This window comes from Typopeltis vanoorti, chromosome 2, assembly GCF_054136105.1.
Source record: "Typopeltis vanoorti isolate ZY-2024b chromosome 2, IOZ_Tvanoo_1.0, whole genome shotgun sequence".
Lineage (NCBI taxonomy): Eukaryota > Metazoa > Arthropoda > Arachnida > Uropygi > Thelyphonidae > Typopeltis > Typopeltis vanoorti.
The window spans coordinates 101,608,629-101,626,434 of NC_143550.1; the positions used below are offsets into that span (position 1 = coordinate 101,608,629).

At 33.7% G+C, this 17,806-nt stretch overlaps 1 protein-coding gene and 1 pseudogene across 7 annotated transcripts in view; both read left to right on the forward strand.

Annotated features, from left to right (window-relative positions):
- LOC150109296 (upstream stimulatory factor 2-like) overlaps positions 1–17,806 on the forward strand; it is a 260,743-nt gene that overhangs the window by 50,321 nt on the left and 192,616 nt on the right. For 3 of the 7 annotated variants that reach the window (XM_090407146.1, XM_090407163.1, XM_090407154.1), the window contains one exon: positions 6,580–6,662. The exons of the other annotated variants lie outside the window; for them this stretch is intronic. In XM_090407146.1, coding sequence (XP_090263272.1) covers positions 6,650–6,662 — 13 coding nt within the window. In that variant the 5' untranslated portion in view covers positions 6,580–6,649. The remainder of the gene's footprint in view (positions 1–6,579; positions 6,663–17,806) is intronic. 7 annotated transcript variants of the gene reach the window in all.
- On the forward strand, positions 14,688–14,813 carry LOC150109297 (U2 spliceosomal RNA; annotated as a pseudogene).

The window sequence follows — 17,806 nt, forward strand, 5'->3', positions numbered from 1 at the left end:
ACTACTGATACTACTAAATAAATTCATTGCGAAGGCTGATTTCAGGATTGATTACCTAATTTCACATGTGAAATTCATTTTCATATTGGAAACAGACAATAAAATAAATTGTGCCACAAAATGTTCAAATATCAAAGGACAGCGAAGAAATTCCAAGTAACAGAGTATCCTTAAGTGGTACAAAGGTTGCTCCATTAGAGTTAATCCACTAATGGCGCTACAGTCATCGTTAAGGGATTAACAACAGAAGAGACTAATTACATGATGAAAAGCAAAATGCCAATGTAAGGAGTATTTCATCCACTTTGGCTAGTTGGGAGTTAAGTATGAAATCTGGAAGAAGACACTTTTTCTTTCTCTTTTTTTTTCCCCTCCCTAAAGATGTGAAAGCATGTGCAAGAGAGAGATAGGCAAGAAATTATATTTCTTTTGGATTTGAGTCTTGCTTTCACCTTTCTTATAATGCATTTGTCAAGTAGCTAATATAGAGAAATCATATATTTTGCAACATCATTAATGTTGGTGAAGCAATGTTTTTTGAAGCTTGGTACTGGAATCATCTTAAAGACCATGCTTTTGTGCTGAATCTGTGAAGTTGATGTTATTAAAGTCCTTGAGCCATTTATCTTTCCTAGCCTTATCAAGAAGGTATAACAATTCACCCTCATAAGTATTAAATTTAGAAAAATTAAAGATGAAAACTTAAACTTATGTGAAAGAAATTTATTAGCTGTAAAATTTTTGCCTACATAATAATAATCATCTTCAATATGTTGGAACACGATAAAAAATTACATATAAAGAATAATTTTTAAAAAGTGCCACTGTAGCATTAATAGGACAACAGACAAAATTTCTGAGTATTTAAAAATAATAATAAAAATAATACACTGTAATAATCAGGAATTTGCATAAAAATGATGTAATAATATTTCCCTTAAAGGGGATAACTGAAGACCATGAGATCTATATAAGTTCAATCGGTGTAGAAAGGTCTCACAACTCTCTCTCTATAAGGAAGAAAAGCTTGGTTTTCTTCTAAAATGTTATGTCGAGATACAGGCATTTCTGGTTCATGGTACTGGATGCAATATTTATGTTCTTCACAGCAGATGGCTCCAGATCTGCCAGACTTTCCAAAGTAAAACAAACCACAGGAGCATGGGATCTGGTAAACACTTGGAAAGTACAGTGAAGAAAGCTTGTCTTTAGTTGAAGAAAGGAAGGTAGAAATCTTCCTGACAGGATGAAGAGGCTTTGGGAGTGGAATCCGAGCGTTATCTTTAGGAGATCTGGAGACTGGTTGTCTAAAGCTGTTAAAGGCTTTCTCAATAAGAAATTCATTAAAGCCATTTTTCATAAAAGCAGATTTGATATAATTTCAATTCTTGTTGTAAAAGATTTCAGTGGAAAAAAATGAGTACAATATAACAGTTTTATGTACCTATATTAAAGCAGAGGTATTAAAGTTGTCTTGTAATTCTTGAAGTCTTTCACTTCATTATTCCATCCAGGAATGTAATTTCAGTAACCTCTTGGAATCTTGGTAGTTCCCACAACTGCAAAGAATTTCTCATTACTACCATTAGGTTTGATCTACCACAGAAGTTGGAGTCAGTTTGCTTTGCAAAAGATCTTCAGGTCTAGAGACTGAAAAAATGGCAAGCTTTATAAAAATTCAATCAAAGTTTGGCAGTAAACTCTGTAATCAGAATAAAATTTCCTACTATGTAGATGATAGAAAAATGTTATCTCTTCGGAAAGACAAGTACTTTTCTGTTTATAGGGAGTCATCTGTGATCATTGTTAAATGTGTAAAAGCAAAGAACAAGATTGTATCCTCTTTTCAATTAAGATGAATGTAAGCTTGGATTGTCTTTAGCATTGAAACCAAATGTAGGTTGTGACTTGACTTTCATCGAATTAACTAGCATGTCCCATTAAGGAACTTGGTATCATCATAAAGTGTGATGGTTGTTGAAATCACCAAGAAAATGATTGGGTGATGATGCTGATGAAGAACAGGATTATCCAGAGACCTCTACAGAAGTACTATAGATATTGGCATTGAAGTTGGTTGATAGACAGTATAGTAAGTGATATTATTCTTGAGGTATATTCCATATTTAGGATGGTTGCTGTTAAAGGTCTAGATATATCTGAGAATTTTTTCGGAAAACAGTGAATATCACTCTCTGTAACCCTGAAAGAAAGTATCATCCTCTATAAGTTTCTTGCAGCACAATAACATCAGTTTGGTGGTCATTAAAAATTTTTGTTTGGGTAGCCACATTTAGTTCTGGAATGCCTTCTATATATATTCAAGATTGGTCCAACATTCTTGGCATTAGTCTTCAAGAGTACTGTTTTCACTGATGTAGACTGTGGCTGTAAGTCCTGGACATTATTTTTGCATTATCCAGAGTGCACCATGAGGAAGAAGTCTGTTTTGCACCCAACAACCAGAATAAGAGTTGAGGCACTTGTGTTTTAGTTTGTAATGTGTATTACTTGACATCAAAGGTGCCAAACACTTTGGTACTTAAGACTGCTGCATTTCAGTTTCTGTGGTTGATTCAAGGATAATTTTAGAGGTTTGAATGTGGTTCTGATTTTGTAATTTTTGAAATTTTCCTAACTTGGTTGTAATGAAAATGATGTACACAAGAAGGTGTGTGTGTGGGGGGGTTCCTTTTTATTTCACTAGTATGAGTTTAATAGCATGTTTCTTGATGAAATAAAAGGCTTATATATATATATAAGCAAAGGAATGCTTATAATGGAATATATAATATATATTCTATTCTTCTGGAATGTCATAGCAAAAAAACTGAGTTATTTGGTTAATTTTTTTTTGACAGTGTGTTTGGGTTCCTAATGTTGATGAATCCTAGCTTTGCAATTTTTAATTATAGAATTGGTGAGAATGTAACATCTATTGGTGTGGGTTAGTTTCTTATATATTGTAATCTTAGCTTGTCCAAAGATGGAGAATTTCTGACATCCAGAAAGGGAAGTAAACAATGGTCTCCAGCTCTACTGTGAACACAATATTGGTTGTTCAGATAATAAAATCCCATGGAGGGTGTCTTAATCATAATTCCATATCAAGAAAATATCATCAAGATATCTTTACATAGTCAGTGTGCAATGTTTATGGTTCTTTTTCTTCAGATGTTTCACATCAACATTGGCAAGCACTGGAGATAGGAATTCCCCATTGTTAGACCTGATAGCCTGGATAGCAATGCTTTAGGAATGGCATAACTCTCCAGAAGAGTTGTCATTCCTGAAATTCATGTTCTAGTAGTGTTATTCCTTCAGCAGGTCTATATTTTTGATATTGGTCTCAGTGGATCATTTTCTTGGTATATTTTGAGTGCACTATTATAGATAAGGAATGAATGGATGAATATATCTTAGCAACACACTGGAATTCTCTTCTGAATTCCACTGTCATCTTGAATAGATTATTGGTACAATTTTGGAATAATTGTGTAGTATCTTTCTTTAAAGTTTTGAATAACTGTCTGTGTCAAGTAATTGCATCATTTTACAGTCCTCTATATCGAGAATTATAATGTCTTTTATCTTCTTGGAAAATAATTATTTGCAATATGTCTTATACTTTTAAGAGCTCTTCATTTTGCAATAATAATGTCATCTCTTTGTAATCTGACATTGTAATCTTTCATGCCATAATGAGTTTGCCTCTTGTGATATAAAGGTGGCTTTTTTTTTCTTTTTTTTTTTGACAGTAAATATTCTTCTAGTATTTTATATAGATAAATGGTGAGATCAAGTCCTTTGCTTAAGAATGTTTTCTTCTTCTGTTGTTAGATATTTTGACTTGTTTATTATGATGTCCAGTTTTACACAGTTCTTACTTTGTTTCTGTTCTTTGAAAGCTTCAAATTTTCTAATTAATTTGTCTTGTTTGCAAAATGAATTCTGCTAGTCTGGTGTTTAGCATACTTTTTGTATGCTACCTCATGTTGGTGACTTTTTTTTTTTTTTTGTAGAGGTTGAAAGGTAACTTTAAAACTATGTTGTAGGACTTTTAATATTTTGTCTGTAACATTTCTCATGTAAGGTAAGGAAACCACACTTTTGTAGTTATCAGGTTATTGTCTTGGAGTGTCTGATGGTTTATTCTAGATGTTAATAGTTTGATGTAACTTTTTTTTTTTTTTTTTGAAGAATATCTTTAGTATAAGATATTGTTTTGATATCACAGGGAACTCGCTGTTTAAGGACTTTGATGATGCCTTGTTTTTGTGCTGGCAGGAATTGACAACAACCTGATGACTACTAAGGCAGGGAAGGGAGAGAAAGGAACTGGAGCTGGAGTTCCTACTCTGAAAAACAAACATGACATAAGTAGAAGTACTTGTGACTTCTTACACTGCTATGTTATTCATGGGCTTTGTTTTGCAAATGGGTGCAAATACTCAAATGAGACTGACTAGTTCATTTCTAGTTGAGAACTCTTCTTTACATCCTAGCCATAGATTTGAAACTCAGATCTCTTCAAGGGCTGAAAGGTCTTGAAATGCCTTTCTTCAATAAAGCAGAAGTTCTTGTGACTTCTTATTCATGGCCTTTGTTTTGCAAATAGGTGAAAATACTCAGATGAGACTGACTAGCTTATTATTATTATTACACCCTCCATGGAGTCGACAGACTTATCGTGGGAGGTTCATTCAACTGACAATATATTTATCATATAGAATCTTAAAATCCTTAACACTCCTTGCATTAACAACACATTCTGGTAATGCATTTCATTCGCTGACAATTCTCCATGTAAAAAATCTACTCCTCACACCCTTCTTAACCACACTTTTACATGACTTCCAGGAATGACCTCTGGTTCTTCCCCTCTCGCCTTCTACTTTTTTTATAATACCCTCTGGATTAATCTGATAAAATTCTCTCTAATTTAAACATCTCTATCATATCACCTCTCGTCCTACTATCCACCAAATTCTGCAATCCACATTTCTTCAACCTTTTTCTCTCCATAGCCAGCATTCCAAACTCCTGATATTGTCTTATTCACTCATCTCTGGACCCTCTCCAATGTCTCCACATCACATTGAAAACCAGGTGACTAGATCTGAACATAATAGTCCAAGTGTGGACTTGCAACACTAGCAATATGCCCTCTAAACTTCAGTCTACTGTCAGCCATCACTGCCAAATCTCTAATCTCATCCACTTCCTGCAGTACGGCACCATCGATATAGTACACAGCCTTATATTTCTGCACTCCAAAATGCAACACCTGCACTTATATATTAAAACTACAACCCCTACTCATTTGTCCAAGTAAAAAATCTATTCAAATCTTCCTGGAGGGATTCAGCATCAGCAATGCTACTTATAATTCTTTCCAACTTTGCATCATCAAACTGAAGATCCTCAGTCAGTCTGCATGATATATCGTTTACAAATAAGTTAAACAGCAGGAGGCCCAAGAACAGAACCCTGGGGCATGCCACTGGTTACCCTTCTTTTTTGAGACACTGCTCCATCGTACACAGCCTGCTGCTATTGTTCAGAGAGCCAATCTCTGAACCATCTAACCAATATACTATCTATTCCCTCTTCTGCAGCTTGTACACCAACTTGTCATGTGATAATCTATCAAATGAGTTTGCAAAGTCTAAGAATAACACACTTTCATTCCATCATAAATTGCAAGTAAATTAATAAAACAGGACCTATCCTTTGCAAATCCATACTGACCATCATAAAGAATGCTATATCCATTAACCTATTTCAGGTTGAGAACATTCTTTACATTCTAGGTGTAGGTTTGAAACTCGGATCTCTTCAAGGGCACATACTGTTGTTTTCTGTACTATGGACATATCCTGAGATAAATACTGAAGAGTAATCACCTTAATTTTTTTTAATACTTTGATCGCCACAGATACAACAAATGGATAATAAAATGGATTTTATTATCCATTGCCGAACTGAGGAATGCATAAACTGTCTCTACATGTGTGTGTGTGTGTGTGTGTGGTAATTATAATTTTGTTTCAAAATAACTATTAAACAGTCATGTTTAGTAGTTACTTTGAAGATTCAGCTATCAAATAGCTGAATCCTTAAGAGCTTTGTTATGTACTAGTATAGTTTGGTCTGTTATTTTTACCTTTGGTTTGTATATTTGTATATGAACTGTAAATACTGATGTCATGTTTCATATACTCACCATGAAATCAATAATAAATGAGTCTGGATTATTTTATAGAATTATATTGTACTTGTACTATATCTGGTCAGTGTATCTGCTGAGTTATTTTGTCTTTAATAGGATGCTGAAGTCCAAAAGTATGAATAGGTGGATGGATATTTGAATTCAGATTATTATTAGCATTTTATGTCAAGGGTCCTTTAAACTTAATAATATGCTAATGGTTTTGTAGATTTTATTTCCCCATAGTATGTACGTGATGCAGATTTCAAAGAGCTATCCCATACATAGTAAACAGTATTTAATGTCTTTTATGCTGCTGTTTGTGAAGTATAGTCCAAAATATCTGTCATCTTGCTATTATATTTTAGTGTTGTGGTAATAAAATGCTCAATGAACCTAAGGATGCCAGCATGTCTTGAATTGCCCTAGAGAAGAAAAATGGAAGGCCTAGGTATGTGCATTCATTTACCAGTCAACTTGTCATTGCAGAACAACAGTGTATATTTACCCCTTAGACATTTTCTGAATACAGTTAATTCAGTTTGCTTGCAGCTTGGAATTATCTTGAATGCTTGAATTTTACTTTTGAGAAGTACAATGCCAACTGTAAGATTACAGCAAATTCCGCTTTACTTGCTTGCCTATTAATTGGTAGGAGCAGTTTCAATTTACATAATATTTTGTTAACTTTATTTTATAAATTAAATTCTTGACCAGGACCATACAAAAAATTTTGAGAAAATTTATTAACAGAGGCTTGCAGAGTTTAATCTGATTTTCCATTTATGGGATTTCAAGATTCTTCTTTGTTTATTGTTACACAAAATAATGCTGTTCATTTTTTTGTCATTTGTTATTGCAATCTGGAAAATAGTGAAATGGTGCTTTATAATACTATGTTGTGTTTTTCCATTTTGCATTTTTAAAAGGTGGGTGGCTTAACCCTTACACACCTGACAGAGGAAATGGTGTCAGAACGATCTGTCTAGGGGCATTAGGTAGTAGCCCTCCCACTGGACTTAACCCAGTGATAGGCTAGTAACCCCCTCCTAGAGAAATTTTATATACTTTCAACTCTCAGTCAAAGAAATGCCAAATGGATTATCAAGGGAAAGATAAATGAAATTGGAAGAATGAACACATAATTAAAATTGCAACATGGAATGTAAGAAGCATTACACACAAAGGAGAACTTGAACAGCTAAACCAAGCCCACATGAGAATATATGTAGTAACAGAAACAAAGAAAAAGCAAAAAAGGTACCAAAAAAGAATTGTGGAATAAATCTATATTGGAGTTAAAAAAAGAACAAAGAGCAAAGGCAGATGTAATGATCATGATGCATAAAAATATGAAGAAAAATATTGTACATTATACTGGAATGAAAGATTAATAGAAATTAGACTCCAAACATTGAGGACATGTAATAATAATTGGTACTTGTGCACTGGAAGAGAGGGCAAGAAGACAGTAATACCTTTTATAAAAAAATTACAGAATGTCATAAATATTACAGACTATTTACTTCTAACATGAGATTTAAATTTCAGAATAGGAAACAGAAAATACAAAACAAACATAGGGAGATTTGGTGAAGATATCTGTAATAAAAAATGGATGAAACTGTGAGATTTCATCACTTATAATATGAGAATAATGAACTCGATGTATGCACATAAAGAAACACATAAAATACATGGTCAGCCAGAGGATATAAATCAGTTATTGATTGCATAGTTAAAATATTAAACTAGCTTGAATTGATCCTAGATGTAAGAGCATATCAGGGTTTTGAATTAAACTGAGCAAAAATTTAATTTAAACCAAAATGATTAAAAATAAATAAAATGGAAAATATTTATCACCTGAGTTACAGAATTTCTTCATTACAAGCTTTCCATAATACTACACAACAATACCAAAAATGCACCGATGAAAAAATTGAAACCATACAAGAATCTAGTGACGAGAAATGAGAAAATCTGAAACAAATCTTGACAAAAGCAACAACAGAAAGCTTAGAAATAAAGAGTAGATGTAATAGAAAATGATGAATGAAACTGGAACACAGAAAAAGATGGTTACCAGAAATAGCCAAATTCCAAGAAATAGAGTACAAAAAAAATGGTGAAACTGCAAAATGAGAAGTAAGGAAAGAACAGAGAAAGATGGAACCGTTTTCTAACAGAACTAGAAAGAAAAGTATACATGTAAGTCACAACCACAAACCTATAAAATAATAAAATACGTGAGCATAGAAATAAAAGAAAACATAAAAATATGAACGATAGATTTTCAAATTCTATGAACTAGTGATAATAAAGAAGCAAAATTTTATGAAACAAAATAACCTACCAGAAAATATTACAATGTCAGAACTATAAAAAAAAAAAAAAAAATTACAGTAAATAAGATAAAAAATACGGAAACCACCAGGAGAAGACAGTATAATTATGGAACTATACAAAAATACAGGTGAAAATTTAATGAAAGACTCCTGAAATTCTTTAAGGTTGTGTTTTTTCTGGAAAAACTCACTCTTGGGAAGGGGGAAAAGAAAGAAAATAAAGATGATTGCAGTAATTATAGGAGAATTAGTCTATCAAATGCAGGGTACAAAATATATGCAGGAATAATAATGAAGAATCTAAACAGTGTTATAGAGGACAACTTACTAGAACAAAATAGATTCTGAAAAGGATGATCTTGCACATTCAATTTTTACTCTAAAATTAATAATTGAAAAGAGATGGAATTTCAAAAAGAAACATGCAACCATTATTGGTTACAAAAAAGTCTTTGATAAAATTGACCCAGCAAAATTTGTTTAAAATATTAGCCAATTTAAATATACCAAACCAGCTGATATAGTCTATTCAAGAAATATATGCAGGAAATAAAATCAAAACAACAATTTACAAAAATTGGTTGTCATTCAATAAAATTTCAGAACAATATAAGATAAGAATATCTCAAGTAAAAATTGCTTTCAAGGAGAAAACCCAGTAAGAAGTAGAATAGTCATAAATAATAAAATATTAGAATAAGTAAATACTTTCATATACCTAGCCTGTGATTTATCATATGAAGATGAAAAATGTATGGACATTAAAATATGAAATTTTGTTAAAGAAAATGACATAATAAATAATATTTATGCCTTCCCTGGTACAAAAACACATTTGAATCAGGCTGTATAAATATCCTGTCTAAACTAACTTTATTATTTGGAAAATAATGATAAAAATAAAATAAGAAAAATGAATTCAAACAGCATAAATGAAATTTTTCGAAAAGAAAAAAATAGTGATAATACCAAGTGAGACATAAAACAATTGAAGAAATTTTAAAATCCTTGAATATAAAACAAATTAACTATTATATAAGTAAATGGAAACAAAAATGAGCAGAACATTTAAATGAAATGGGCTATAGCTGACTGCCAAAAAATACTATACAGATATTAAAATAAATGGAAAAAGAAGAATTGGAAGACCATGAAACTGATAACATGAGACTGAAATAAGCCGCTTGGCCTAAAATCCATGATAGGAAGAAGTAGATGAATTTTTACAAGATATTTGTGAGTAAATAATATTTTGTTATAGTGTAGCAAAATGAAATGGCAGAATCAGTTAGTTGAAATTACATGATATTTGTAACAGAAATCAGCTCTGCTGTTTGCAGTATCATCAACATATAAGTGCCAGATTTTGCATGTTCTTGTACTAGACCATCACTGCCTATGTTGGAGTGGGGAAAACATACAAGTGCCATAAACTTTGCACGTCCCTGTACTTAGATCATCACTGCCTATTATGCATGCTTATAATATTAAATTTTAATCCCAAAATTACTATCAGTATTAAGACTAACCGCTTTTTGACAAACAGATTTTTATTTTAGAGACCAGTCAGATTATTACATAAATTGCACTACTCTCATAAAACAGAATGATAGTATAAATACTGAATATTACTACACATTTTCTACTTTCCCATATTTATGTATGTATTTATTAAGTATAGGTATGAAACTTTGTTTTTATTTTGAATTTTATAAAATTCAACAAAGTATCCAATAAAATAATGTTGGTCGGTCATGTTTAATGAGTAAAATCTTTATAAAACGCAATTAATTTTCTTAAAGAAATACTCAAGCAATCTTTATTGCATGAATTATGAGAGAGAGAGAATGTCGTTAAATGCTATTTCCTTGAAAGTAGAGATTATTCTGATCAATGTAGGAAAAATATAGTACAGAGGAATGCATAAGTAATAAGAGTCTACATCTGCTTTTTGTATTCTTCCCAAGGTAGATTGTCTAGCAAAAAAAACAAAAAACTTTGTGTTATGTTTTCATTATTTATTTATTTTTATTTTATTATTACTCTTTTTTCATATCCTCAAATTTCTGTCAGGCTATACAGTATCATTGTTTCCTGTAGCTCTTTCTTTTAATTTTCCCTTATGTGCATCTTTCAAAAATTGATTTCTTTTTAGAATATGTTCCATCCAGTTTATTTACTAAACAAATTTCTACTTGAACTCAGTTGGAATAGCTTAATATTTGTGATTTTAATATTCAAATTTATTTCTTCTTTTTTTCCACGTCTTTATTTATTTTGTGTGTGTGTTTACTATTTTACTATTCCGGTTCTCAAGCAGAACTGCTTTGGTTTATTATACCAATTATTAAATTTGGGGTGTTTTGATTTAAGTAAATCAGACCAGTCTTTATGACAAAATTAGGCAAATTCAAAACAGTATAAAATTGTTATGAATCACAATAAATAAACTGTGTGCAATTTTTTATATATATTAATCTCATACATGAGAGGTTGAAGGATTTATAAGCACATTTGTGCAAGGTGGATGAGGACTGAGATAGAAGTTTATTGATGCTTGGAAGAGTTCTAGGTTGTAGTTGTTTGGGAGTACTTCATGAGGAAAACTCTTCCAGCAGATAGAGGTGGATAGAATAAAAGAGGATGAATAGAAGCAGATCAGTGTGTTTGCATTTGCAGTTAGCAATATGTGTGAGTCTAGAGAGAGAGAAGGGGGAGACCACTTTTTTTGAGAGCTGGAGTTAATTCTTATGCAATAGATGTGCAAGAATGTTCAAAAAATAGAGCTGGATGGAATAATGGACGTTTAGTGCTGTAGCTTATATTCTTACAGGCTTTGAAGAAAGCAAAAGTATGGCGAATCATAATTTATGATTATCTTTTAAAACAGTCATATTATTCAGGCAATCTTCATCCTTTATCTCACAGATCACCTGCAAGACAGCTATTGAAGAGCATTCATGGGGGAGGGACATCATCAGTAATTTGTAAGGTAGTTTTATGTACACTGTGAACAGTGGTCCAGAAATCTGCTTGCCCACTCACCAGAGGCGAGTGATCAGAGATAATTGAATCATAATTTATGATTATCTTTTAAAACAGTCATACTATTCAGGCAGTCTTCATCCTTTATCTCACAGATCACCTGCAAGACAGCTATTGAAGAGCATTCATGGGGGAGGAACATCATCAGTAATTTGTAAGGTAGTTTTATGTACACTGTGAACAGTGGTCCAGAAATCTGCTTGCCCACTCACCAGAGGCGAGTGATCAGAGATAATTGACAGGTGAATTATTAGTCTCCTAATTGCATTAAAAATATATTATGTTCTTCATATAATTTACTTTTTTTTTTTTTTTTTTTCATTTTAAAATGTCCAGCACTTTTATTTCTATATGAAAGACTTCATAATATCTGCTACTGAGTTCCAAAAATTACTCATTTCTCTCACAGCAGTATTACAGTGTTCTTTTCAGTCGTGAAGCAAGAAAAATGAGCTACCATTACATGTTATAGTTAGGGCACCTTACTTGAAAATAGTAAACCTCACACACACACACACACTGATTAATGAATTACAATAAGGGTCAAAGCTGTACAACTGAGAGGAGACCTCCGCATAGCCTTAAAAGGAATGTGGAAATCCGACTAGGGCTTCTGACCTAACGTCCAATCCACACCTTCTCGTGGAGCACCCTGTTGGGTATCTACCTGGATACTGAACGGATGAGGATGGGCTGGCAATTTGGGATTTAGCCAACCAAATTGTATTCTTTTGGCTTAAACCAATTATACAAAATGATGGTACAACATTACAAAATTTCATGCCAGCTGGGGCGTTGCCCGGTTAAACAAGGTCCCTGTTGTTTTCGCCAGGGCAAACAGCAAAAAGTCAGCTACTGGAACAAATCTGAAAGCAAACCCCAACTCAACATCACCAGAGTTAAAGATCGGTACTATCAACATAAGAAGCCTGAATGGCATAGAAATTGAGCTAGCTGAGGAATTAGATAAGTACCAGATCGACATAATAGGGGGTGACTGAAACAAAAAAGACAAAAACTGGTGAGATCTTTCTGAGCAATAAATACAAAATGTTATATTCAGGCAATGACAATCAAGGAAAAGAAGGAGTAGCCATAGTATTCAACACAAAATACGAGGCTAATTTTGAATGGCAGGCAGTCTCAAGTAGAGTGATTTGGGCAAATATCAGAATGGGAAACTGGACAATGAGACTTATTTGTGCCTATGGTCCCACAGAAGGTTCTACTAAGTGGAAGAATATTTTGATGCTTTAGAGAAAGCATCTGACACAATGAAAAAGGAAAAGTTGGTCCTTGTTGGGGATTTAAATAGCAAAGTAGGAAATGATTGTCAGACATACAAAAATATTTTGGGAAAATTTGGAGAAAAGAGCAAAGCTAATAATAATGGCAAATACTTGTTGGATTTCTGCTCAGGACATGGACTTGTTATTACTAACACCATGTTCCAACATAAAAATGTACACAAATTCACATGGAGAGAAGAAGCAAGGAATAAGAAGTCTCATTGATTATGTTATTGTTGATAGTGATGTTTTCTCCCTTCTGCAGCACACCAGAGTGTACAGAGGATTTGAAATTGGAAGTGATCACTATTTAATCTTGAGCAGGATAAAATTGAATTTCATCTTGAAAAGAATGACATGTAAGAAAGTTTTAAAGCGAATAAAAGTTGAGCAGCTCTCAGATGTGAACTGTAGACTAAAATTCACAAAGATTATTGAAGAAAAAATGAAAGAGTTTGAGAACAGGAACCAAACCTTGGAGATTCAGTGGCAAGCCTTGAAGAAAATGCTAATTGATTCAGCCAGAGAGGCATTGTGCTCTTAGAGGATACAGAGACAAATGTAAGAAAGGTAAACACTGTAAAATTAACTAAACAAAAGTCATGGGAGGACTTTGGCAAGAACATAGAAAACAAATATCAATAAGGTGGCAAAATATTCTGGAGGTTGTTGAAGAAGCTTAGAAATGGAGATAAGAGTGCTGTTAGAGGAGTTAGAGATGATAAAGGTGACATGAAAACAGGAGAAAAAGATTTCCTTGAAGTATGGAGTAATTACTTTGAAAAATTGCTAAATGAAACAAGCAGTGATAAAAAAACACTTAACAGGCATACAGTCAGGAATACATATCCATACTTGAAGTAGAAAATGCCATCAAAGGCTTGAAATGTGGAAAGGCAGCAGGAGTAGATGATATTTGACCAGAAATGCTGCAATATGGTGGTATAAAAGTATTACAGTGGCTGCACTGCATAGTTCAGAAGGCCTGGACGGAGGGATGAATTCCCGATGAATGATTACCGCTCTCATAGTACCCATATATAAAAAGGGAAATAAAACTGAATGTGAGAATTACAGAGATATTTCCCTACTGAGCAAAATTTATGCAAGCATACTTGAGAAACGGTTGAGAAGAATTGTGGAAGAAAAGCTTGGTGATGAACAAGCTGGATTCCGGCCAAATAGAGGCTGTCAGGATCAGATCTTCACTTTACAACAAATAGTTGAGAAAGCATGGGATTATAACAAAGATATGTATTTAAGTTTTGTTGATCTCCGTAGACGCCTCCCTGGCACCTACGGCATCCCACCCCACCACTCCCGAGTTCTGGACTGGTAGGCCAGTTCTCCTTGAATTCTGATGACTTTAATTTTGAAGACTCGACACTCAGGGTAGCCTCCGAGTTTCAAAACGTTTTATAAAAAGGCTTATCATATAGGGTAGATAAATTCACCTTTCATTATGAACATTAAATGACAGAAAACAAACTGAGTTGTGATGAGCTGTGTTGTGCCATATACACCCTTCCAAAAAGAAACCAAACTTTTTGAAAATAGAAGAAAGTAGGTGCCACCTGTTGTATCTTTTTGTCGTCGAAAGCGGCAACCTTCATTAGCATTGTGTCATCTGTTTATGACATTTGTTTCATTAGAAGCTGAGTTATAGTGCCAAGAGCGACAGTGTTTTTTTGACGAACGGTCGGAAAATGAATTTCAAACAGAGATCCGTGATTGACTTTTTGTGTTAAACTTCGTAAAAGTTTTACCGAAAAAGTTTTCGGATCGATGGTCATTTTTGCTTCTCGGCCTTTTGGCTAAGATCAAAGTGTAGTATTTGTTCTTATCAGCTTAATATCTGATACGGGTTCCATTGGAGCCCAAGATGTTAAACTGATTTTTACATATAAAGATCAAACAATTATCCCTAATACAGTCGGAGTGCCCCGAAAATTAATCAGAATTCAGAGAGTAGCTCTTGAATTAAAAGATGACTGGATAGAAGAAACCTTAGCCGAGTACAGCCAGAAAATAAGTATCAGAAGGCAAAAGCATAAAGATTTCCCTTCCATTTTTACAGGAAACGTGACAATCGCTATGTTAATGGAAAAACAAGTCCCAAATATAGTCACAGTAGCTGGGTGGAAGTTAGTACTAAATTACCCAGGGGTAGTACGACATTGTACCAGGTGTAGTGCTATTGATCACCTAAGTACAGACTGCCAGGCAAAAAAAATGGGATAAAAATGATTGAGACCAATTTAATAGCAACAACAGAAGAGGAGGGAGGATGCGAAAAAAAGCACTGCACCTCTTATGGAAAGCCCAGAAACAAAAATAGTAGAGGAAGAAATGGAATCCGGAGAACAGTTAGAAAACAAAGACCAACCTAAACTCAAGATACTGATATTGAGACTAAAACAAATCGCAGACCAACCCACCAAAGAATCAGCAAAGAATAAGGAATTAAGAAAGGCAGACAAGAAAGATGTAGAGAAAAAAGGAGAGGAAGAAAAGCCCTCTAAACCAAAAGCTAAGGAAAAGGAAATGATAAAAGCAACTCAAGAAGAGCTTACATCCCTTTACAACGATGAAAACATCACCATCATGAATATAGGAGATATAACCATGAAACATTTCTCTGAGAAACGAACAAGTTTTTATAAACTAAAACTTTTAACAGAAATTAATGGGAAACCTTATCTTTTCATCAATGAAGAGCGTTTTAATCAAACCGTAGGATTAGTATTGTCAGACCTACTATTCTCCGACGTAAGAGTAATCAGCCCTATCCACCTTTTCGGGTTTGTGCAATTCCCCCAGAAGAAATAATGGAGATATACTATACCCTTGACAAAGTAATAAAAGACAAAACATTAGATTTAGTCCAAGAGATTGTACGGAGCCACCATGAAAGAATGTTAAAGCGTGAAAGAATGACAGAGGAAAAACTAAACTAACCAAGTAGTCAGATACATGTAAGAGTGAGTTGTTTTAAAAAAAAAAAAAAAAAATTATTTAATACTAAAACTGTGTGCAAGGATAGAAAAATCAGAACTCCTTGGTGGACACAGGAATCTAAAGAGGCGGTGAAGGAAAAGAAGAAAGCATATCAAAAGTTCCTGGCAAATAAGTCAGCTTTTACTCTTACAGAATACAGAGACAAATATAAGAAAGCTAAACAGTGTGTAAAACTGGCTAAACAAAAGTCATGCGAGGACTTTGGCAAGAATATAGAAAATAAATATCAAGAAGGTGTCAAAATGTTCTGGTGGTTGTTGAAGAAGCTTAGAAATGGAGGAAAGAGTGCTGTAAAAGGAGTTAGAGATGATAAAGATGACATGAAAACAGGAGAAAAAGATATCCTTCAAGTATGGAGTAATTACTTTGAAAAATCTGCTAAATGAAACAAGCAGTGATGACAGCATAGTGATAAAAAACACTGACCAGGCATGCAGTCAGGAATACATATCCTTACTTGAAGTAGAAAAAGCCATCAAAGGCTTGAAATGTGGAAAGGCAGCAGGAGTAGATGATATTCGACCAGAAATGCTGAAGTATGGTGGTATAAAAGTCTTACAGTGGCTGCACTGCATAGTTCAGAAAGCCTGGACAGAGGGACGAATTCCTGATGATTGGAGTAGAGCTCTCATAGTACCCATATATAAAAAGGGAAATAAAACTGAATGTGAGAATTACAGAGGTATTTCCCTACTGAGTGTTCCTGGCAAGATCTATGCAAGTATACTTGAGAAGAATTGTGGAAGAAAAGCTTGGTGAAGAACAAGCTGGATTCAGGCCAAATAGAGGCTGTCAGGATCAGATCTTCACGTTACGACAAATAGTCGAGAAAGCATGGGAATATAACAAAGATCTGTATTTAAGTTGTCGATTTGGAAAAGGCATATGACAAGGTACCAAGAGAGAAGCTATTCAATACTGCAGTTATATGGTGTCAATGGGGCATTATATCAAGCAATACTTAGTCTTTATTTGAGTTGTAAGTCAGCAGTTAGAATTGAAGGAAGTACAGGAAGATGGTTTAATGTTAAATCTGGTGTGAGACAATGATGTACATTATCCCCTCTGTTATTCATTATCTATATGGATCACATTATGAAGGAAAGTAGTATTAAACCTGATATCAAAATTGGAGATGTTAATGTCAGCTCTTTGCTTTATGCGGATGATGTTATACTTCTAAATAAATCCGCTACAAATCTGCAAGATTCTCTGACTAAATTGAATAGCTGTTGTAATAGATATGGTATGAAGGTCAGCAATAAATAGACAAAGACAATGAAAATAGGCAGAATCATTGAAAATGTCAACTGTGTTGTGAATGGAGAACCTGTGGAACAAGTAAAACATTTCAGCTACTTAGGCACGATTTTTACTGAAGATGGTAAATTAAATAAAGAAATAGACAACAGAATCAGCAAAGCTGGTATGGTGGGAAGTCAATTGAATAAATTCATATGGAATAAGAGAGAAATTAGTCGGAACACTAAATTAGCTGTATACAAGACAGTGTTCAAACCAGTTTTAACTTATGGATTTGAGAGCTGGGTCAGAAGTAAAACACTTGACCAAAGACTAGAGACCGCAGATATGAGAGTCCTGAGAAAGATTAGAGGCATGAACAGATGGCATCAATGGCAATATCATATTAAAAATGAGGATATTAGGAAAGAACTTGACTTTGTCAGCATCCAGGAATGCGTTAGCAGAGCTAATCTCAGGTGGTATGGTCACTTAAATAGAATGGGAGAGGAAAGATTAGCAAAACAAGCGTTCTCTGCCAGGTTGGCAGGAAAACGACCCAGAGGAAGACCAAGATATAGATGGATTGATAGGGTACAAAGTGCCTTAGACGATAGAAATATAAGATCTGATAATGTTGGAGTCTTGACAAG